Source organism: Humulus lupulus, chromosome 3 (genome assembly GCF_963169125.1).
Source record: "Humulus lupulus chromosome 3, drHumLupu1.1, whole genome shotgun sequence".
Taxonomy (NCBI): Eukaryota; Viridiplantae; Streptophyta; class Magnoliopsida; order Rosales; family Cannabaceae; genus Humulus; species Humulus lupulus.
This window is the reverse complement of record NC_084795.1, coordinates 12,458,656-12,483,361: the sequence shown is the minus strand read 5'-3', so window position 1 is coordinate 12,483,361 and position 24,706 is coordinate 12,458,656. Positions and strand designations below refer to the sequence as shown.

The window sequence follows — 24,706 nt, the reverse complement described above, 5'->3', positions numbered from 1 at the left end:
AATTAAATATAAGAGTGGGTTTCTTCTCTTTATCAATATAGGAGAAGAAATTGTTGATATTCCATAGCCCAGAAACAGTAAGGTGTTTTTCATCTATTGATTATGGTGTACATGTAGTGATACATAATATAGAATAGTACAATATAGTATGTATATAGCTGTAACGCTCTAAACTCCAGAGACTGTTACGGTGTGCCTTGTAAACAGTGCTAAACTCGCTAATCGAGTCATTTGGCCAAAATCGTGTAACTAAGTATGATTATTGGTTTAGGGATTTAAAATTTTTGGTTAAGATACAATGTTTCATTAGAACGTTTATTGAATACATTGGGATCCCAAAAATATAATTTAAAGGTCTATTACAAGAAAATATTTACAACTAGCCAGTCTAAGCAGGAAAACAATGTTTAACCTTAGCTCCTCTCCTTCAAACCTTGGCTGCGGCGGTCGAGCAGCAGCATATGTACACATCGCGACCTAAGCTCTACAACTCAAGGATGGTCCAGCTTTCTTTTGCCTTTACCGGCACCACAAAGCACCCGTGAGCCGAAGCCCAGCAAGAAAACTCAATATGCTCATGAATAGTAATAACGTGTCATCAAATCATAAGGCACACACCTAGCAGATATAGCCCTAGTCAAGCAGGCAAACAAGTCCATGTAATGATGGGTATCCAGGATAAGAAATCCTGCCCTCCTGAGTGGATGACTATCAAGTCAATCTCATTCAAATAAGTGATTTAACACTGGTGGTTCCGGTAACCATACCGGGCTGATAGCCCTGAATAAAAGAGTGACAGTGGTACAAGTCACTAAGGTGGGTTCCGTTCCCTTTATAAATAAGTGACCCTTTCACTAGCTTAAACAGGATAGGTGCACGATGATTAGTCACCAACATAACCTTCCTCATGACCCTAGAGTCATAACTATGGAACACTGTTCCCTAGCCATGTGACAAGCAGTCACCTAGGCCTTAGGCCCTAGCTCTGAGTAGCTAGTTGTAACGCCCTACTACCTTAGAGTCGTTACTAAGTGAGTTTAAATCGTGCAATTAACTCGCTAAACGAGATTCTTAGAACAAAAGTGTGACTAAGCTAAAATCAAAGTCATAATCTTTGAAAATAACCTCATTTTATTGAAAACTATGAAAGTTTAACATTTGGGATCCCAAAAATACAGTTTAGAAATATTTACAACTCAAAATGTAATCATGGTCGACTAAACGACAAAATCCAGTTTATACATTCATCTCCCAAATGCCCCTGACCGTGGCAGCCAGGCTGACCAAACATGTACACGCCGCCTCGTGTTCGCCATACTCATGATTGGTTGATTTTCTCCTTGCCCTTACCTGCACCACAGAGCACCCGTGAGCCGAAGCCCAGCAAGAAAACTCACAACAAACAACATATGCATATCAAACACTTATCAGTTATACAGGCCATCAACTGGCTAAACACATACGGCCATGCCGTCCCTGACGCTTTATCATGTCCTGGATTCGCGGTCCATACCGTGAGGATATCCCAGGTATCCTTTAGGATCTATCCTAGCAACTCGCACTCTGCGTGCTAAACGTTGCTTCCAGCCCTGGCCCCTTGCCGCACACGGCTTTGCACTCCACGTGCCTACTGCCGTTTCTGGCCCTTTGCCGTTCCCGGCCCCTGCCGACCTCGGCCTTCACCGTTCCCGGCTCTTGCCGAACATTCATACAATTGCATTCATATCATAATAAATATATACTGAACATTAACAAATTCAATCAAAGGGCTACGCCCTACAATTCAGACATATTCTTAGCCCTGCATACAAGCTCTATGGGAACAAGGGTTTTCTTACCTTAGATTCCCTAGCTCCGCTCACTTGATCCTCGAGCACGATCCCTCTTGAGCCCTAGCGTACACCCAGTCACAGCTATAGATCAGAATCATCATCAAACCTCAAGTTCAAAACCTAACCTCGGGACCAATCCTGAGCCCTCGGGAAGCCCCAATTCCACCAAACAAGGTGATGGAATTGAACCCCGAACCCCCGGGCAAAAACCCTTGAAAATAACTCAAAAACCCCTTTCAGGAAACAGGGTAGCGCTACAACGCTCTAAGGAGGGTGCTACAGCGCTACAAATAGAGCCCAACTCGCCCAGAACACTTGGCCCAGCGCTACAGCGCGCAAAGGCTAGCGTTGTAGCGCTAGTCACAGAATAGCAAAACCTGCCATTTTCTCCTTCGATTTTCCCTGAGCCAAACTTGACCAAAACTCATCCAAACTTTACCCAAACTTAAAATCAAGCTTACTAACATGTCTAACTCATCCCAAGCATCCCAACCATACACAACTCAACCACATGCATCCTTAATCCAAGATTTCACTGTAGCTGAACCTAAAACTCAGAAACTCAGCCAAAACCATAGAAATCACAAAGCTTGAAACTAAAGTTCCTTACCTCTGATGAATGAACTTGGCTAAGGTTCTCTTCCACTCTTGCTTAGCCTTCACCTCCTCAAATTCCCAGCTTCAACTCCCTAAGATTCCCACAGAACCTTGCTTAGAAAACAAGCTCAACACTAACACCAAAAACTTAAGAAAACCTCAAAGTCTTACCTCAGGTGGATGAATTGCTTTGCCAATTCCTCAAGCTAACACAAGGATTCTAGCCTCTAACTCCTCCTGAGTTTCTGCTTCAAAAGACCTCAAAAACTGGTGGAGAAATGCCAAACCGACCCTGCCTTTCTTTCCCTTTTTCTTTCCTTCTTTTCCCTTTCTTTTCTTTCCTTCAGAACATTTCCAGCCCTTTCTACTCTTCCCACTAAGGCATAAAGCCTAAGTTATTCCTATCCCTTATAAGCCAAATGACCACAATACCCTCCCATAAATCCTAAGTCTTTAAATCCACCTAGGGGTATTTTGGTCTTTTCACCCAATTCCCGCTAATTCCTCGAGTGTCTCTAATATCTACCGCTTACCTCCCGACACTTAACTAATCACTAGTTATATTCTCCAATATCAAAATAGATCACAATATATTCTCTAAATTCCTATTTATACCCCCAGGCTCGCCCCAAGCCGGGTATAAATCCCCGCCGTGACTTTTTCGCTAACTCTCTCACTAGGATTGTCTCGATTCACATATCACAAGTATATCCACATAATAATGTGGTCTCAAAAATTTATCACATTTACATACCGTTATGCCCTCAACAACCAAAATTACAAATATGCCCCTGACAACCAAATGGGGCCCACATGCATATTTAATCACCTAAACATGCATTCTAACCACATATTCATTAAATTCACATAAATTAATACAGTATAACAATTATTGCCCTCCAGGCACACTAATCAAGGCCCCAAGCCTTATTAGTAAATTTGGGTCGTTACACTAGTCCTAGACTAGCCAAGTGCTTATAATTCTCATCGACCTTTGGGTCGGTCCAGCATTAATACCCCATATGAGTCATTCAACGCTGATATCGATTAGATCTAATCTTCATTCGGCACTGCGTCCTCGACGCTTATGTCGTTTCTGACTCTCAGGTCAGTGATACGCGACCAGTGCCAATTCCGAACAGTTGGTGCCACACACAAGCAAGCAATGCTACCAAACATATATCATATGTCAAATATCGAATATAGGCATTCAGCATGCTTACTTAACAATTGCTAGCATAATTAAGACCATGCATAAACACAGAGGCTCAAGCTCTGAACAATCTCATATTCAATACTCAAAGCATGCCCTAATCACATGTTTCTTGTGTAGCACATGCATCACATTTAATCACTTGGCATGCCTCAGTTATAACCATGCATGTCACATTTAAGCATCCAACATGCATCAAGAGTAACCATGCATGTCACATATACACAGGTTGCAGTTTTCTTACCTCTGATTCGAGCGAGAATTAATATAAGAATGACCCTTGAGAACGATCAACCTTTAAGTCTTTAGCAGTTACCTAGTCATAACCAAATATGGGACACCATCAATAAAATGAACACCAAAGGTACCCAAACCAAGATCTAGCCTCCGGGACATCAATCCCCACTAATCCGGGTAGTAGGAACAATCCCGAGGCCTAAAACCAAGTTCCCAGCCCAAAACACTCAAACGGGCTCAAACCTGCCCAAGGGCTGTGATAAGTATATTTTTGTATAAAGTTTACCTTTCTACTTATCAGATTTTGTGTTCATAAGTAGTGTGTTTGGGGATAGTTAGAATCGTTTTTTTTATTTGTTTCATTTAATCTAAATCATTATTTTTAAAGATAATTGTATATTTTTGATGATTTTTGGTTGAATGATGATTTTGTAGGATTCTAACCATTGGAGTAAAGTGTTAAAGAGAAGAAAAATCGAGAAAAGAACAAGAGTACGAGAAATCTGAGAGCTTGCCGCTACAGGGAAAAGTCCCTGCCGCTACGAGGCAAGTCAGACAGGTCCTTGCCGCTACAAGGAAAAGTCCCTGCCGCTACAAGAGAAACAGAGAGTCTCGTGCCGCGGCAAGGAAAGTTGCATACCGCGGCACGCAAAGCCTATATCGCATATCTGAAGCCTCGTGCCGCGGCAAGGAAATATGGCTGCCGCGGCACGCGTTAAAATTCAAATTCAAATTCGATTTTTCTTAATTTTTGGACGGGAAATAAAAGGGGGATTAGGTCATATTCGTAAATTAAGTTTTAGATACACGATTTTAGAGAGAGGAACACAGAGAGAGCGGAGGAGAAGAAGGAGGATCGCATTCAATTTTTTTTCAATAGTTTTCTTCTTCTCTAAACTCTTCTATTCTTTGATTCTGGTTATGTTTTTCATCATGATTGTTGGCTAAGTTTCTTTTAGGTTAAGGGTTATTCAAAACCCAGACATGAATGTTTGATTTGAGATGTGAATATTGTTCTTGATTTCCATAATGTTAAATTGCTTCTATTCTTCTATGCCTATTGTATGAAATATTGTGATTCCTTGTTAGGGTGTACAACTAATTAGGGCTTGCATTATTTTACTGTCATCTTAGAATTTCTATTCACCTAATAGTTTAGGATTCTAAGTGTTTGTGATAAATTGCAATTGATGATGTGGTCAAAAGCATTGTTGATTGTGATGAAGAATAGAACCTAGGTTAAATGAATTAAATGCTTCATTGATTTATTGCCTAGATTAACCTATCTCCACTGTTGTTAATGCTTTTCCTAAATTGAATGAATCGTATGCTTAATAGGTTTGTTGTTTGGTAAAAAGAATTGATTATTGAGCGCATAGCCGTAATTGATTGTGATAGGGAGATTGGGATAATTGACTGCTTAAGCGTTATCTACAGGGTTAATAGTTTAATTGGGAATCGGAATAATATTCATTATTGATATTCATGCATGATTGTCTGAGGTGGAGAATAATTCTTAACCATCTTTGAAATCGTTGTTAATCTCTTCTTGCTATCAATTGTTTTCTTAATTCTTGCTTTTACTTTTACTTTCCAAAACCCCCCTTTCCAATTTAACTTTGTTAAGCTTTTGTGAATAATAAACTGAATATAGTTCCCTTGGGTTCGACCTCTATTTGCCGTTATACTAAATAATTGGTTTGAGAGTAAATAAAATATTTGTTAAATTTGGTACGCAATACGACACGCATCAGGCTGTGACCCTAACCCCTTGGGCCGCGGCCCCTAGCCACTCCAGGAGCAAGGGCCACGGCGCCCAGCAAGGCCAAAACCTCCCCAGCTGCTTCTTCGAGCTAGGGCCGCGACGCCCAAGAACAGGGCCGCGGCCCCCAACCCAGAACCAGGCATAAACCTGTTTTCCATCATCGCAAACACCCCACAAACATACCTAAACACTTCCAAATCATTAAATCAAAGTCCCCAAGCTTCCCAATGATCCAAAACCATCAAATCTCGAGGCTTAAACGAACCAAAAACTCAACGATTCACAAAGTCAAATTCTAAGCTTAAAACTTGAATTACCTCCAATTGAGTTGTTTCCAACTAAATCCTTCGACTAATAAGCTTCTAATATTCCCTAGGATCGCTATGCCTTAATCCTCGCTTGATTCCAACTCCTAGAACTCGAGATTTCTTCAAAAATGCTTTAAACGGTAAAATGAACTATCAAGAAGAGAGAGAGAGAGAGAGATTTTCTAACGTACGGTTCTATCTGACAAGCTACTTCAAGCTTAAGTAACCTCAAATAAAACCTAATGCTCGGGGTCCTAAAAACACCCCGGGGGACATTATAGTCAAAACTCCCAGAATTTCCTCTTGATCTCAATAACTCCCAATTTATCATCAAATAACATCCTCATAACTCAATATCCTAATAAAAGACCCCCGTTATGACAAAACCGCTAATCAATAATATAAGACCGTCTCATGCCAAATAGCTCGAATATATCTCCATAATAATCAGATCTCATTTACAAATCACAATATGCACCCAAATAAACAAATATGCCCTCAACAGGCCAAATTACCAAAACACCCTAATAACCAAATGCGGACCCACATGCATGCATATAACATCATTTTATAATATAATTCACATAAACATGCATATTACCATTTAATAACATAACAAATCAATTATGGCCCTCCCGACCTTCTAATCAAGGTCTTAATCCTTATTAGGAAATTTGGGGCATTACAACTATCCCCTCCTTACAGAAATTTCGTCCTCGAAATTTACCTGAACCGCCCAGAATATAAATTCCGCACAACTGATTCCAGTTTCCCAGGTCGTTTCGTCGACCTCACTGACTCTATAACATTACCTTAACTCAAGGTACACTTTATTCCTCTGAACCTTATTCTTTCTGTTCCATATCTGGACTAGCTATTCTTTACAAGATAACTTAGTCTCAAATCCCCAATTCTCATAACTCAACTCATGAGTTTCCTTTAACCCATGTCCTCAACATGCAAATGCAAAATACACTGTATATACCTGGCAGTGCCAAAGATATGGTCGAACCAAATTCAACCTAACTAGTCCTATCTAGGACTCAAACTGTTCTGCTACTCTAGGGCTCAACTTTCCCTTAAATCGTCACCCCCTTCCATGGTGATACTTTTTAAAGAATATATAATCTTCTACTTGAAATTCCATGTTCTTGCTTTTCAATTAAGCAAAACTTTACTCTAAGAAGTAGCATCCAAGCTTCAATCTCTAGTCATCTCAATAGTCCCCTGAACCACCTCAGGATTCAAATATATATTAACTCGTTCATCTTATAAGATGTTCTTCCAATAATAATTGGATAACCCTCTCTCTCTGATTTACCATCAGTCTGAGAGTAATAAACTGCACTGAATTCCATCTATAAACTCATTGCCTTCTTAACCCTTCCAAAACTTGGAAGTCGCAATAGAGTCTTCATCTGATAAGATAGACCTTAAGTTTCATGACGGCTTCCTATCCCTCTCACAAAGAGATCTGAATACTAATCAGCTGTACCATTTATCCTTGCTGACAAAAATATATTCACTTGGACTACTGGTCCACAATGACTCAATGTCAACTCATACTGACCCACTAACCTGGAAATCCCACCGCAAAACACATCGCGATGCTCTCTTATTTCCATTATAAAATACTCAAAGGCTACCATGGCCTCACCGATTTCTGACACTCTGATCTGACCTGCTATCAGGCTAAGAACTTTACCATGCATTCCATTATATCCCCCTTTATCTCAGGCCACCACCATAAAGCTTTTATATCCTGTTACATTTCCATGATGTCTGAATGAAGAGAATTGAAAAGTAACATGAGATTCATCCAGAATCTCCCAATTAATCTCAGTGTCCATTGGATTCTAAGTCCGATCTCTATACCACAATAAATTCATATCTAACACTGTACAACTCTTAGCTAATCCAGCTAACTTAACATTTAATCTTTCTTATCTGTGGTTCACTTAATTGTTTTCCTCTTGATCTTCTCTGAGATAATAATCTCAAACATAAAACTGGCCACCTGGCCCACCAAAAACTCTACCCTAGTTCTTGTCAGATTCTTTAACCAATATATTGCTTAGGCAATTAATTTTCTCTATCACTGAGATGTCATAACAACCCACAAACTAATTTCGATCTGCAAGAAGACTCAGAACTCTTTCCCAAGGCACTTGAAATATCTTTACCACCCAAGGACATTTCTGCCCCTAAGGCATTCTTTAACCTTGGCAAATCTCTGCAGAGAAAATACCATAATACCATCGTCCAAGACGATCACAAATCCCATTCAAGTAAACCTTTGAATGCTCTGTTCATCTGATTCATAAACACTTGGCACTAAACCAATTCTCAAGACATATTCAGCACTCTCAATGCTCTTATCTGATATAAACACAATCTTTTATATAACTTCCTCTTTGATCTCTAACTGGTCTTAACCAGATCCAAGATCCACCTTAGAGAATTCCATCTTACTCAATAATTGAACCTTTAATTCTTACAATTCCGCTAAGCCATTCAAAATAGTGCTTACATCTGATTCCATCCCTGACACTGATCCAATCACCATACTATCTCTCTATATAAAAGAAACTCTGAAAAACCTCCTGGAAACACATCCAGAACTCACGGACTAATCCAGTCTGTCCTGACTCCACTGGCACAATCTAAATGGTATCCACCACACCAGCTAAGAGTTTTATGCATCTCCCTGCCATACAACTCTAGCTCTCGATATAGATGTCATCAGCATACCAAATCTATGCATAGTGCCAACTGTGACAAGGCTTTCCACTCTCAAGCCCAATAGTTACTATACTTTCCTTACCATTTAGCATTGCCCCATAATTACTTAACCAATCCAAACCCAGAATCATACCAAGCTAGCCATAACCAGCTTTATCATAACCACTGATGAGTCTTTTTTATCCTAACCCAACTCATCTCTTAAGTCACCAATACGGTATTGCCTTCCCATCACAACATAATCATGTGATCTGCATAACAACTCTATGCTTCTCTATATACAACAAATAAAGAAACAGCATGGCACCAAAACCAATCAGTATAACTTGGAAATTAGAACTAGCAAACTAACCTGCCACCCCTGAGGAACTAGTCTTAGTCTCAAATTCTGACTGCATCGGAATGAACATTCGAGCTGGAGTCGAGCTGTCCATCCCCTTTTGCTCATCCTTCCTTCGCATTGGGCAATCCTGTTAGGAGTGTGTCCTAAAAGCATGTAAAGACATTTTTTTTCTCTGTGAATAAATAACTACAATGGTTTAATATTATTGTTATATTTAGATTGTTAAATTATTGTTTGAATAATTTTATAAATATCAGAAAAATTCCATATTCATTATTGAGGATGTGATTTTGTATTAGTACGAGAGAATTAAGATCACATGAATGAATAAAAATAGTCAACAACAACAAATTAAAGTTATGAGATTCTTTAATTGGAGTTGTAAGTACATTTTACTGAGTATCATAGTGATACAAATAATCTAGATTCAGATTATTGATGTGGTAAGACATCTCAGTAAATGTGCTTTATATAATATGATTATATATGACATGGACCGATATGAATTAAAGTCTTTATACAAAAACCATTTAATAATAAAGACTTGTAATTCATATCACAACTGATGATCATTTATATATCAACCTAAATCTTGAGTGTTCATGAACTCCTGTTCATGTTTATTAAATCTTTTGATTCATTCGTTAATGTCTCTTCAAAGAATGAGGCTAATGACTTTTGTTTTGGAGATTTAATATCATGGATGGCTGGGAACATGTATCAACAATACGGAATCTAATCTTTCCTAACGGATCGTATATTAGTTCCCTTAATGGTTAATTCTGGAACTGAATGATTTTGAGCTCAAATCTATAATTAGATTATAGATTAATTATTCACTAGTGAATTAATGGTACTTAAGGAATAAGAAGTAAATTAGAAAGGTTAAATGGTAATTCTCCCATTATAATTTATGAACTAATTAATTAGAGGGTTGAACTATTGTAAGATGATTATATCAATGGACGACTTAAGAAAAAAATTTCTGTAAAAGTATATCTATAACATAAATAGTGCAATTCTGAATTTATAGTGGAGTAATATCAGAATTAATAAATTAACTATTATAATTAAAGAGTTTAATTATTTAGTTTCAATTTATTGGAGCTTAATGTTATAGGTCCATGGTCCCCGAAATGGCTCAAACAATCACTGTCAAAGGCAAATACAAAAATGGGCAAAAATGACTTATGTGATAAGTAAAATATTTTTCTATGTATCAAACATAATTATTGTTTAATTATGTGTAATTAACTAATTAAGAATTTGATTTAACAAAAATATAATTAATTTTGAATTAATTTATTTTTGGGATTTTTTGGTATTTAAATAATAATAAAAATTGGGAAAAATCACATGCCTGCACAGACATGTGGTACACGTGTGGCACAGTGCACAGAGCACAGACACTGTGCTACACGCAGAAGAGATGGATTAAATAAATATTAAATAAATAATGTGATATTTTAATATGATTAAAATATTATTATTTAAACAAAAATCTGATAACTGATAAGTTATTTTGAATTTGTTTAAAATAACAAATATTTTAATATATTTGATATTATTAAATATTGGATATCAGTTTTCACAGAACGTAATTTTTCAGGGATAGAAAAATATCTAGGATTCTCTCAGAGAAAAGAGAACAGTGACAAAAACAAAGGTCATTGTTCTTCACAAAACCTAGGTCCAAACTTTATCAGATCTCATGTGTTGAGAACATCTGATAAATAGTTATTGCCTATTATTTGTATAGCGAGCCCACACTCGTTCTTTGTGTGCCTGAGAACATTTTGGAAGATCTTGGTGTGAGATCTCAAGGATTCAGCCATACAAAAAGATAGCAGCAAGGAAGGGCCTGAGGTAATTTTTTCTATTCTTGTCCTTGATTCAATATATATATGAGTATGAAGAAGTAGATCTAGAAATCTTATGGGATTAATCTAACAATATGATTGTTCTTCCGCTGCGCATAATCTCTGATTTGATCAATAAAAACCAACAAATCCTTCTTACGATGTCCAAACATATTACATGAGAAACATGCCCTTGCTCGGCATTCTCCTAGATGATGCCTTTTACACCGAGCGCATACTGGATATGTCTTTTGGCTTTCCTTTTTACTTGCTCCAATAAGTGGAGGTACCACTATCTGAGCTCTGTGCTCTCCAGCGCTCTGCTGCCCAATTTGATGTCCTGCTCTCTCAACAGCAAGAGCCTTCCCTACCACCTGAGCATAGGTAGATACTTCATGCACTGGGGCAGCTCTAATGCCTTGAACTATTCTGGGATTCAACCCCTGAATAAACCTTTCCTTCTGAGCTACATCTGTGGGTACCATGTCAAAAGCAAACTTGGCCAACCCATCAAATTTACTAACATTCTCGGTTACTGTTGCCTTTCCCTGAACGAGACTCAGAAACTCATTCATCTTAGTAGTCTTAGATACATCACAATAATACTTCTCATTAAACAGCTGCCTGAATTCTTTCCAGTCCATCACAGCTGTGTCTCGTGTCTGGGATACTACCTCCCACCACGTTCGAGCATCATCCCGTAGTACACATGTAGCACAGATCATCCTATCGTGACCCACCAGTCCCATACTATCAAGAATGGAACTGATCATGCCCATCCATTGCTCAGCTCTGAATGGATCTAGGCCTCTCTTGAAGACTGGAGGGTAATACTCCTGGAATCTTCCATAGAGGAATTCCCATCTGTTCTCAACCCTAGGCTGAGCCAAAACTGGTGCCACTCCTGGCACAACAAAGGAGGAAGTGCTCCCCAACAGATTCCGCTGTTGCTTCAGACACCTAATCTCCTCCTCATGCCTTTGCAATCTTGATTGCAAATCTATGATCATCTGCTGAAAATTCATAGGGGTAGATGAAGAACTGATAACCTGGCTGTAACCCCCAGCCTCTGTATAACCACCACCAGGCCTCATTATCTGTTATATTATTTTAAATAATATAATGTTAGATTAAATAATGTGACATAATGTGATTTGTCACACGAATGTGATTTGTCACACCTTGTAACATATTATTGAGAGTCACAAAATTGGACACATGTGTGTGCCCAAATGTGACATATTTTGGAGTTACAAGTTACAAACTTGTAACTCCCAAATATTACCTAATAATGTGTAGATTTGATATTACACATTTTGATTTGAATTTCTTAAAGCCATATGTGAAATATGGTTGTTAGAGATGTGATTTTAACTCCTATAATGTGTCTAGAAGTTACAAAATCAAGTGGGAATGAATTTGGAACGTTTTGGCAAATTTGGAAAATTGGTTGCTGAAAAAATGACTTGGGCCGCTGCCTATGTTTTTTAGGCCGTAGCCCAAGAGGCAAAAACACACCTTGGGCCGCGGCTCGTGTTTTTCAGGCCGCGGCCCGAGCGGCTGACAACATTTTCAAACTTTGGTTTTATCAAATTTTGAACGTTTCCAACAGCCAAGTAACTCCCAAATCTCTATTTTAATTCCATAAACATCCAATTAATCATTGGTAACAGCCACGGGGGTTGGTGAAATTTGAAATTCAAAGGGTGTCTCAAAACTCTATAAATAGGAGCCTAATGCTCACTTGTAAGGCACACCATTTTTCATCCACAAAGCACTTGGCTGAAAAATACACCTTGAGGCTTGATTATTCCAGAGAGCTATTTCCTTGAGAGATCCCTTAGTGCTTAGAGAATAGGGGGAAATAAGCTTTTGGACAAAGGTCTTGAACCTTGTTCAAGTTGGTGATCCCCACTACTCTACACTTTGGTTGTGTGAGAGTTTGTTTTATTTTCATTCTTTTGATCTTGTTGAACTTATTTACTTGTATTATTATTGTTTTGAGTTTGTAATCTTCTTCTTCTACATCTTATGATTTACTTGTATTTTTAGCAATTGAGTTGTAATATTTATTTAATCAATTATCTTGTCGATTGTATTTTTGCATAGAGTTGTATTTTGGTTTTTCCATATTTCCATTGAGTATAAAAATATATTCTTAAACATTATCTGCCTTGAATATAAACCTGTTGATTAAATTTGCAGTCACTAACTTAACCCATTAATCGAGATGAACATATCAAGAGCTTTCCCCATGGGAACAATCTTACCACACCACAATCACAACCACTTGCAGTGCTAGAGACATGCCCATGACATTCATACATCAATCATAATCCCTGCTCTTCCAACATTCATACCATGCCTCTAACTCCAACATGCAAATATCACAATTATATACTCACAGAGCAGGTAATCATATAATCACATCCACATATATATATATTCACGGAGCATATAATCATATAGTCAAGAGCCAAGCTCTATCAGAATCTCATGCTCCCTAATACAATGTGCAGGTAAAACATTTACATTCTATTTAAGCAGTTAAGCACATAACTACAGAAATAGTTACCATTCCGTGAGTAAAGCTATCTTCAGTGACGAGTGTACATGCCCAGCTTGTCTTCAGGAACCATAAACCTTGGCTCGCTTTGATACCAAGTTGTAACGCCCTAAACTCCAGGGATCGTTACGGTGTGCCTTGTAAACAGTGCTAAACTCACTAATCGAGTCATTTGGCCAAAATCGTGTAACTAAGTATGATTAGCAGTTTAGGGATTTAAAATTTTTGGTTAAGATACAACGTTTCATTAGAACGTTTATTGTATACATTGGGATCCCAAAAATATAATTTAAAGGTCTATTACAAGAAAATATTTACAACCAGCCGGTCTAAGCGGCAAAACAAGGTTTAACCCTAGCTTCTCTCCTTCAAACCTCGGCCATGGCAGTCGAGCAGCTGCATATGTACACATCACCACCTAAGCTCTCCAACTCAAGGATGGTCCAGCTTTCTTTTGCCTTTACCTGCACCACAAAGCACCCGTGAGCCGAAGCCCAGCAAGAAAACTCAATATGCTCATGAACAGTAATAACATGTCATCAAATCATAAGGCACACGCCTAGCAAATATAGCCCTAGTCAAGCAGGCAAACAAGTCCATGTAATGATGGGTATCCAGGATAAGAAATCCTGCCCTCCTGAGTGGATGACTATCAAGTCAATCTCAATCAGATAAGTGATTTAACACTGGTGGTTCCGGTAACCATATCGGGCTGATAGCCCTGAATAAAAGAGTGACAATGGTACAAGTCATTAAGGTGGGTTCCATTCCCTTTATAAATAAGTAATCCTTTCACTAGCTTAAACAGGAAAGGTGCATGATGATTAGTCACCAACATAACCTTCCTCATGACCCTAGAGTCATAACTATGGAACACTGTTCCCTAGCCATGTGACAAGTAGTCACCTAGGCCTTAGGCCTTGGCTCTGAGTAGCTAGTCCTAGACTAGCCAAGCGCTTATAATTCTCATCGACCTTTGGGTCGGTCCAGCATTAATACCCCATATGAGTCATTCAACGCTGATATCGATTAAATCTAATCTTCATTCGGCCCTACGTCCTCGACGCTTATGTCGTTTCTGACTCTCAGGTCAGTGATACGCGACTAGTGCCGATTCCAAACAGTTGGTGCCACACATAAGCAAGCAATGCTACCAAACATATATCGTATGTCAAATATTTGAATATAGGCATTCAACATGCTTTCTTAACAACTGCTAGCATAATTAGGACCATGCATAAACACAGAGGCTCAAGCTCTGAACAATCTCATATTCAATACTCAAAGCATGCCCTAATCACATGTTTCTCGTGCAGCACATGCATCACATTTAATCACTTGACATGCCTCAGTTATAACCATGCATGTCACATTTAAGCATCCAACATGCATCAAGAATAACCATGCATGTCACATATACACAGGGTGTAGTTTTCTTACCTCTGATTCGAGCGAGAATTAATATAAGAACGACCCTTGAGAACAATCAACCTTTAAGCCTTTAGCGGTTACCTAGTCATAACCAATTATGGGACACCATCAATAAAATGAACACCAAAGGTTCCCAAACCAAGATTTAGCCTCCGGGACATCAATCCCCACTAATCCGGGTAGTAGGAACAATCCTGAGGCCTAAAACCCAGTTCCCGGGCCAAAACACTAAAACGGGCTCAAACCTGCCCAAGGGCTGCGACCCTAACTGTAACGCCCTGGATAGCCAAGACCGTTACACTGTGTGATTATAAAGGTGCAAGACTCGCTAAACAAGTCATTTTAATCAAACGTGTCATTAATTGAGGTGTTCTAGGGTTAAAAGATATTTTGGCCTCAAAAGATACATTTCATAAAGTATAAACCATTTACAGCAGGGACCCCTGAAACCATTTAGTGTTTACAAACAGATTTACAAAAAACAAAAGTCAAAGACAACGTTGGCCCTAATAAGGCAAAACAGGTGATTTCGGTCCTCCTGTCCCTGTAACCTCCTCAACCGTGGCGGTTGAGCGGCCTGACATGTACATTCACCCTGCAGAGCTCTCCAATCAGGGCTGATCGATCTTGCCTTTGCCTTTACCTGCACCACACAGCACCCGTGAACCAAGGCCCAGCAAGAAAACAACATACACAACATAAACAATATTATCAAACAGACATTCCAATGAGCATGTTCAGATATTCAATCCACAGCATATAAGCACACTTCAAGGTACAAGTAACCTCATCTATACTTAGATTATTCAACAATCTCATTAATCACATTCATAGCCAAATATAATAATCAATTAACACAAATACTAGGACCGACACCTTAGGTCGCGCCCTCTGTTTAACCCACTGACTCCGGCCCGCTTAAACCGAGCTCAGTGCATAATAAGCTGTCCTCGGATACTGGTGTCCGAGCCGTGCCAATTGCACAAGTTAACCGTGGCACGCTTAGGCCATTGGTTTACAATTTACATGGTATAATACCATTCTTTCAATCATATATATCAGGGAGCCCTTAGTCCCATTCAAATATTCAACTGGGTGTAGTTTTCTTACCTTTGGCTTTCAAATGAACTAGTTACGGGCGATGCTCCTTGAGCGCGATCCGATCCCTGAGCCCTAGCTTAGCACCTAGTCACAACCATGATAAATGATACCATTAACAATCTTAAATGAGTTTCTAAACCAAGTTCTAGTCCTCGGAACATTGAACTTCACCAAATATGGTAAAAGATTCAATCCCGAGCACCCTAGGTTAAATTCCCAAGCCTAAAATCTCAAAATCCCAAAATCCCTTAAGGGCCCCGACATAGGCCATCCATGCCGCGGCATGGCCCCAGACAGAGCCCTCTATAGGCACAAAAATAGGTAAGGGCCGCGGCCCTACATGGACCATGCCGCGGCCCGCCCCTCTTCCTCAGCAACACTCAGCCTTCAAAGGCCGCGGCTCACCAAGAACTATGCCGCGGCCCGACCCTTCGAACCCAGAAAAATTTACCATTTTCAATCTTTAAACCTCACTTTAAGCCATTCCAAAGCCCCCAACTCAAAACCAATTAATAACAACATCATTAGAATGATTTAAACAACACAATCCAACCAAAAATCCAGCCTAACACTCACCAAAATCCCAATTCCAATTTCTGAGATTTCAAACCCAAAAAACTCAAAACCAGCCATGAAAACTCTCAAATTCAACCATTAAACTTTAAATTAAACCTTACCTCAGCTGTAGAATTGTTTCTCCAAGGATCCCCTGGCCTATCTTCAGAGTTTTAAGCCTCAACTCCACCTTGAATGTCAAAACCACAACTATTAAAAACTCAGCCATTTTTCCTTAAATTTCTAACCTCAGAAACGAAAATTAATGCTTACCTTGGCTCTAATTCAACCCTTGATTAGTTCCTTGAGCTAATCCTCTGGTTCAGCCCTTCAATTCCCCCAAGTTTCAGTCAATTTCCCCCTTGAAAATCAAGGTTTTGCCTTTGCTAAGAGAGAGAAGAGAGAGAAGAAGAGAAAGGTCGGTTTAATTTATGTGTCTAGTATTTTCTAAGTCTTTCCAAGTATATCCTTAGGTTAATAGACTAATCCCAAAGCTTGGGGTGCCGGAAATGTCCCCGAGGGCAAAACGGTAAAATCCCCCAATAATCCCGCCTAGACATCCTAACCTCAAATATATCTCAAATTATTTATTTTCATCGCTCGATAATCTAAATTACTACCTGATACCTAAAATACCCCTGACTTGTCCAAAGTCAATTATAATGCCCTGTTGTGACTTTTCCCGCTAACTAGCCCTAGGATCCCCTCGAGTCGCCGGCTACAGAATTATCCACATAATAATGTGGTTCTCACATATATAACATATTTATTTCATATTATCACATAATATCATCAATTATCATATAATATCATTTAAACACTATCAATCACATAATATCTCATTCAAATAAATACTATTCACTCTAATCCCATTTATGCCCTCCCGGCACACTAATCAAGGACCTTAAGCCTTATTAGCGAATTTGGGTCATTACAACTATCCCCTCCTAATGAGAATTTCGTCCTCGAAATTTACCTGAATAGCTCGGGATACTGATCTCGCATCGTTGTCTCTAACTCCCAGGTCGCTTCCTCGACCTTGCTATTCCTCCACAATACTTTCACCAACAGTATCGTCTTATTTCGCAAGACTTTGTCCTTCCGATCCAAAATATGAACTGGTCGCTCCTCGTAGGACAAGTCTTTCTGTAGCTCTAAGTACTCATACTTCAGCACATGTGTTGTATCAGACACATACTTCCGCAACATGGAGACATGGAACACATTATGAACGCCTGACAGCGACGGTGGCAACGCCAATCTGTAAGCCACCTGTCCAATCCTCTCTAGGATCTCAAAAGGTCCAACAAACCGAGGGCTCAACTTGCATTAAATCGTATTCACTAATGGGTTATGTTAAAGTTAACCTTTTTTTTTTTAAGAACTTCCCTTAAACGCAAGAATTCACTTTACATAACCATTTATCTTACCTATTATATAAATGGCTATCAAACGGTATTTTGTATTTAACAGAATTTGGTATGGTTTAACAGAATTTGGTATGACTTTAACATAATATGCTAAAAAAAAAAGTTATAGTTTAACAGTAATGGTAAATAACTTTTCGCACCATTTCAGAAGTACACATCCTTTCAGGAGTACACAACCTTTCGTATTCAGTATAACATTACAAATAGATAAACAAATGTTGAAGAACCTATGTAACGAAGGAATCTCAGTCTCATACCCAGGACCAAAACGATAAAGCCAATCTCTTGGTATTTCTCAATTTAACCCTTCATCTTCAATTCCCCATATTGTATACTAAAGGCCTAAATTTTTTTAATATTCGATTAGGGTTTGGATTCGTTTTATTTTTAGGGGTGATACATACAGAACATATGTGTGCATTTTTCTGACTTTTTCTTGCTGAAGTTCATCTTTAATTTTACTTAACAGAATTGCCTAATTAGTTTTTATTTTTCAAACTTTCTATGTGACCTTTAGGCAGAAAATGGCAAATGGGAACAGTTCTAGGCTTGACATTAAAAATCTGAAAAGCAATATGACGAGGGTTCCAAAACCTTGTGTCATAATGGCAAAGGGCGGCGACTTTATTAACTCTGCTGTCGTTGGAACCCACAAGCGAAACCAAAAAAGCCTTGGTCGACTCGATGTCATGGCAGTAAAATAATCCATACAAATAGTTTTGTTTGTGGCACACAACAACCTTGTCTGCTATCTTTTTCACTCCATTCTTCGACTCGATGTCATGGCAGTAAAATAATCCATACAAATATAACGTGCATTGCACGTATTTTATACCTAGTATAATAAAAATAGAGAAGATATGTGTTAGACAGATAACTAAGTAATACCAAAATCATGTGGAGTTTTGATCTAAAAGTAAGTATATTTGAGTATGTTCATAAGTTCTTCAATAGTGTTGGGGCAACAATTTGTCTTTCTATATCTGGAAGTAAAAACCCAACGGTGAACGACGACTTGCTCCTACTCCGGTGATGAAATCTACCTTTGACTCGTCGGGATTACCTGCAAGAAAGACACTCCAATGCTTAAGTCAGTTCCCAAAATTCGATCCGTTTCCCTCCTCAAAATCTCATATTTATTGGATGAAATATACAAAACAGTTAGTTGGTTCAAGTGAACCTTGAAAAAGAGGAAGGAGAATAACTAAATTTTCCTAAAAAAATACCGACTTTTAAAATGTCTCGCTCAGGGGTCAGAGGCGTGGATTGCCTCTGACCTACAGCTTCTGCCCTCAAAACCTTCCTTTGTCTAAACGCTCCGTTTTGAGTATTTGATAAATGAGGCAAGTGTTTTCGGGCCGAACATTTTGGGCCCAACAAATAGAATATGCTAAAATCATCAATTGGAATATGCTCTATGTTATGTGAAAATTGTATGGGATATGTTTTGATTTTGATTATAGTAAATTGTAGTTAGATGAATTTTTGTGTTGCATATTACTGATTTTGTTTTGTATATAAGTTTTTAGTTTATTCTGTAAGTTCTTTTTCTTCTTATTGGTAAAGTTCTATGTCTAGCTCTTCTTTTATGTTTGTTTGTTTGTTTATTTATTGAATTGTAGACTATCAAACTGAAGACAAAGGGCAGAAAAGAAGAATCCAACCTAGCGATTGTGTCTATTTGGTATTATATGGATGACCATAATATCTTGAAGATCTATGTTTAGATGACTAATATTTTAAGATTTATTTTGTTTACAGTTTTATAAGCCATTAATTTTGAGTGATTTATTTTGTAGGTTTTAACTTGATGATATATTTTTTTTCAATTTTCTTTATTAGATTGAGGAATATGATTTATTGATTTTCAATGTTAAATTTGACATGAATTTTAAAATTTTGAAATTTACGAAGTAGGTTCAACCCAACCCGAACAACACTAATAGTAGGGGCTTCCCTAATCGCAAGCCATAATATTTTGTTATGTTTTCAGATTGACAACCATGTCTGATGCTGATTCTAATGCTGCCGCTGCCACTACTACCACTGCTGCCACCATCGCCCAACCACCGACAGTTACCAAATCTCCAGTGAAGGAGACAAAACGCTGGGCTGATATGGAAGATGAGGAGTCAAACAACCCTGAGTCTAGTTCAACTTCAGAGATAAACATTGATAATTTGAAAATCGACGAGGACAAGAAGATAAACAAGTTCCTAGATGAGCCAGAAGATTCCAATATCAAAGCTGTAAGATTGATTCATTCCCATCCCTTATTTTGATTTTGGTTTTGGACTAAAGTTAATGCTTGATTTTTTATTTGGATACAAAATTGAGGGTTTAGGAATTTGAGGCCAAGTCGGTCAATAATTTTTTTTTCTCCTTGGGGAACAGGTTGTATCTGGGGAAACGCCTTACACTTCGGCTAAAACTTTTGAGGAATTGGAACTTAGAGAGGAGTTGCTCAAGGGCTTGTACGTGGAGATGAAGTTTCAGAAGCCCAGTAAGATCCAAGCTATTAGTTTGCCAATGATCTTGACCCCTCCGCATAAGGATTTGATTGCTCAAGCACATAATGGGTCTGGTAAGACCACTTGTTTTGTGCTTGGAATGTTAAGTCGTGTTGATCCCCAGCTCAAGGCTCCTCAAGCCATTTGCATCTGTCCCACTAGAGAGTTGGCTATTCAGGTACCAATCAAGTTATTTATTTTATACGTTTTATTATTTGTAATTGACTTGGAACTGGAAGAAAGCATTCGGTGTGAGCAAGTTAGCAAATTTTCCACAAGATTTGGTTGGCAGGACAGATACATTGGTGCATTGAGTTTTAGGCTCAGTTTCCTCACTCATTATGACCTTAGCATGCCTTCCAAAGATTGAAGAGGCCAGTGAAAGGATACAGTGTCAGTGAAACTAGGTTTTAAAGAAATTATCGGTTATCCAAATAGTGATTTGTTTTCAACGAATCATTTTCTTGGTGCCCTTTTGGTTAAACTTTGGTTATGTTTTGTTTTTATGACCAAGTAAATTTGAACGTCTTTTACCTTTGGTTGATGAAATGAATGAATGGCAGAATTTGGAAGTTCTTCTTAAAATGGGGAGGTACTCGGGAATTAGTTCGGAGTGTGCCGTTCCGATGGACAGCACAAACTATATATCCATTAACAAACGGCCACCTGTGTCGGCTCAAATAGTAATTGGGACACCTGGTACAATTAAGAAATGGATGTCTGCCAAGAAATTGGGGGTTAGTAATGTGAAGATTCTTGTTTTTGACGAGGCTGATCACATGCTTGCAGAGGTAACTAAAATTTCCGAAATAAGTTGATGTTTGATAGAGCTAAGTTTTATATGTCACTTATGCTTGATAGCTTATTTAAAATTTCCTGCAGGATGGCTTTAAAGATGATTCTTTGAGAATAAAGAAGGATATTGAGAGAAGCAGTCCTCACTGCCAGGTTTGTTGAATCTCTCTGGTTTCTCACTAGCCTTATTTAGAATGATCCTCATTTTTCGTTCATGATATCTTCTGAATCTGTTTATGAAGTTGCTTTTCAGGGGTTTCAGAATGGTGATCAACTAATATCTCACTTTGTCAGTTACTTTTTATTTTGTCAGGTGCTTCTGTTTTCTGCAACTTTTAATGAAACAGTCAAGAATTTTGTTTCGAAGATAGTTAAAGATTACAACCAGCTCTTCGTGAAGAAAGAAGACTTATCTCTGGAGTCTGTCAAGCAGTACAAGGTCTTTTGTCCAGATGAGATGACCAAGATTAAAATAATTAAAGAGAGAATATTTGATCTGGGTGAAAACCTTGGACAAAGGATTATTTTTGTTCGAACACGAAACAGTGCAAGCATGCTGCATAAACAGCTTGTGGACGATGGGTATGCTGTTACGACCATCCAAGGTGCCAACACACCAGAAGAGAGAGACAAAATTGTTAAAGAGTTTAAAGATGGTTTGACTCAAGTTCTTATTTCAACTGACCTTCTTGCCCGGGGTTTCGACCAACAACAGGTTCCACTCTGCCTCCTATCCCTCCCCATCTACAACTCATGAATATACCTGTTTTCTTCTTTCTTTAAGTAATTCCCTTGATATGTGCCCATGAGTGCTGAAGGTAGAGGTAATGGCATAATATTTGTCTTTGTAGATTAATTTGGTGATCAACTATGATTTGCCGATTAAGTATGATACCCAAGAACCTGATTATGAGGTTTACTTGCACCGGATTGGTAGGGCTGGTCGGTTTGGGAGGAAGGGTAAGTTTCAAACCATATTTTGCATTAGTCATTGTTATGTTGAGTTTTTGAGAATACAAACAATTGACAGTGATTGCTGGTTTGTGTTTTGTGTTGCAGGGGCTGTATTTAACTTAATTTGTGGTGATAGAGATGAAGCAATAATGAGAAAGATCGAGCTCTACTTTCAGAGTGAAGTGACTGTGGTAAGTTTGGCGTTGATGATTGATATGTTTCTAACGAAGTTTAATGTGCATACGTATATGTTTTCAGTCTAATTTTTTGTTTGCTACTTCTATTAATTGCAGGTTAAGAATACTGATGAAGACTTTGAAAAGGCATTGAAGCAATCGGGTCTACTTTGATTGAAATTTATATGATTATGATTATTTTTTTTCCCTTTAAATTTTGTACGAGTATTAGACGGTCTTCCCACATCCCCATTGTATTTAAAAGCTTTTGTCGTTTAAAGGAAAAAAAAAATATACAATTGTTTCGTGGAGCTGATGTGGCATAACATATGCTGTGTTTTGTCTTGGGATGAGTATTGTAATTTTACAAGATGTCGTTTTTCGAAATTACATCGTTTGCACGGGTGGGATATTGCCGTTCTTGAACATATGAGCTCTCCTTTTGGTCTCTAGCATAATTGCAAACATAAATTATTTTCTTGGCTGCAGTTCTGTGAATTTTAATCGAGTTATTTCACTTGATATATGACGTCGTTTTATCAAGATACCAATCCCATTTTAAGAGGAATACCAAATTAGTAAAAAAACTATTCTCTAATAGGATATTAATTTTGTAATCAAATATAAAAGGTGGAATAAAAATAGTTTCATTTTCATTCCTTTTTACCTATTTACTGTACCATAGGGTCTTTGAATTTACTCTTTCTATCACCTTCTCTATCACGGTGTTTTTCTCAAACCAATTTCAGAGCGACCTTTTCTCCAACTTCTCCTCCGCCACCCTCACTCGATTTCATCCATCCTCTCTCACTTGATTTGTTCCTCGATTCGCCACCCTCTCTCACTCAATTTGTTCCTGACTCTGCCACTCTCTCTTACTCGCTGTCTCCTTCACTCAATCGTAGCATCTTCTACCTCTAATCGATCTATATTGCTTCCTCCGTCAAGGCCTTCACCAAAACCGGGAGGCCCAGAGCCACCGCCGCCGGTATCACTTTAGGGTTTGAAGTTTAATTCTGGTAATATATATGTTTGTGTGTGTAAATATATATATCTGCGTGTTTGTGTGAAATCATGATTTGTGTATGTGATCAGTGAAGTTTAAAGTGGAAGACGAGTCTGATTCATTATTCTCTTAAATACTGTCTATGAAATTAATTTTCAAGGACTTGTCTAATATGCCATTTTTATTGGTAATATTACATTACTTATTCTATAACACCGCCACAAAATGACATCTGAGTTTGGTTTGGGAATCAAATTAAGGAGTTGCTTAACATGTATACAATATATTAAAAACAAAGCATACAATTTATATGGTTTAATCATAGTAAAAACAATGCTTTGTGGTGTCCCTTAAATTCTTCACAGAGGAGAGGTATTGGGGCAACAATCCTGAGAGAAATATTAGAGAGGAGGATTAACTTTTTCTTAATTTATGAGTTCAACTGAAATTAATCTCAGATTCTAACCAAATTTGCTTCTTGGTTGGAGTTTCTTATTTTCACATTTAGATGAATCTGTTGACAGATGAGGAGATTGCATGAGAATAATGGAACAATATCTAAGTATTTGTATGTACTGAGTTCTTTAATGCGAAGGGTTGTGTCTTCTTAGATTAGAGTTGTTACAATGTCTAGTTTTATTTAGATTAATCTTTTTCTGAGAAGATGGAACTCTTCAATATGCTATTGTTCTTTGAGAAGATACAACTGTTTACATTTTTTTTATTAAAATTTATTATAGCTTTAAATCGTATTCACTAATAGGTTATATGTTAAAGTTAACCTTTTTTTTAAGAACTTCCCTTAAACGCAAGAATTCACTTTGCATAACCATTTATATAATAAAAATAGAGAAAATATGTGTTAGACAGATAACTAAGTAATACCAAATTCATGTGGAGTTTTGATCTAAAAGTAAGTATATTTGAATATGTTGATAAGTTCTTCAATAGAATATGCTAAAATCATCAACTGGAATATGCTCTATGTTATGTGAAAATTGGATGGGATATATTTTGATTTTGATTATAGTAAATTGTAGTTAGATGAATTTTTGTGTTGCATATTACTGATTTTGTTTTGTATATAAGTTTTTAGTTTATTTTGTAAGTTCTTTTTCTTCTTAAGTTTTATGTCTAGCTCTTCTATTATGTTTGTTTGTTTATTTATTGAATTGTAGACAATCAAACTGAAGACAGAGCAGAGAAGAAGAATCCAAACTAATGATTGTGTCTATTTGGTATATGGATGACTATAATATCTTGAAGATATATGTTTAGATGACTAA

General features: G+C 37.8%; 1 protein-coding gene across 1 annotated transcript; it reads left to right on the top strand.

The window, feature by feature from the left end:
- The first annotated feature begins 19,510 nt into the window (after window positions 1-19,510).
- Window positions 19,511-22,902, top strand: LOC133822112 (DEAD-box ATP-dependent RNA helicase 38-like). The gene is made up of 9 exons (XM_062254339.1): window positions 19,511-19,663; window positions 19,973-20,228; window positions 20,374-20,667; window positions 21,053-21,280; window positions 21,372-21,437; window positions 21,598-21,999; window positions 22,136-22,244; window positions 22,344-22,429; window positions 22,532-22,902. Exons 2-9 carry the CDS (start codon window positions 19,983-19,985, stop codon window positions 22,586-22,588), a joined length of 1,488 nt encoding a protein of 495 aa, XP_062110323.1. The 5' UTR covers window positions 19,511-19,663; window positions 19,973-19,982; the 3' UTR covers window positions 22,589-22,902.
- The last annotated feature ends 1,804 nt before the right edge of the window (window positions 22,903-24,706 follow it).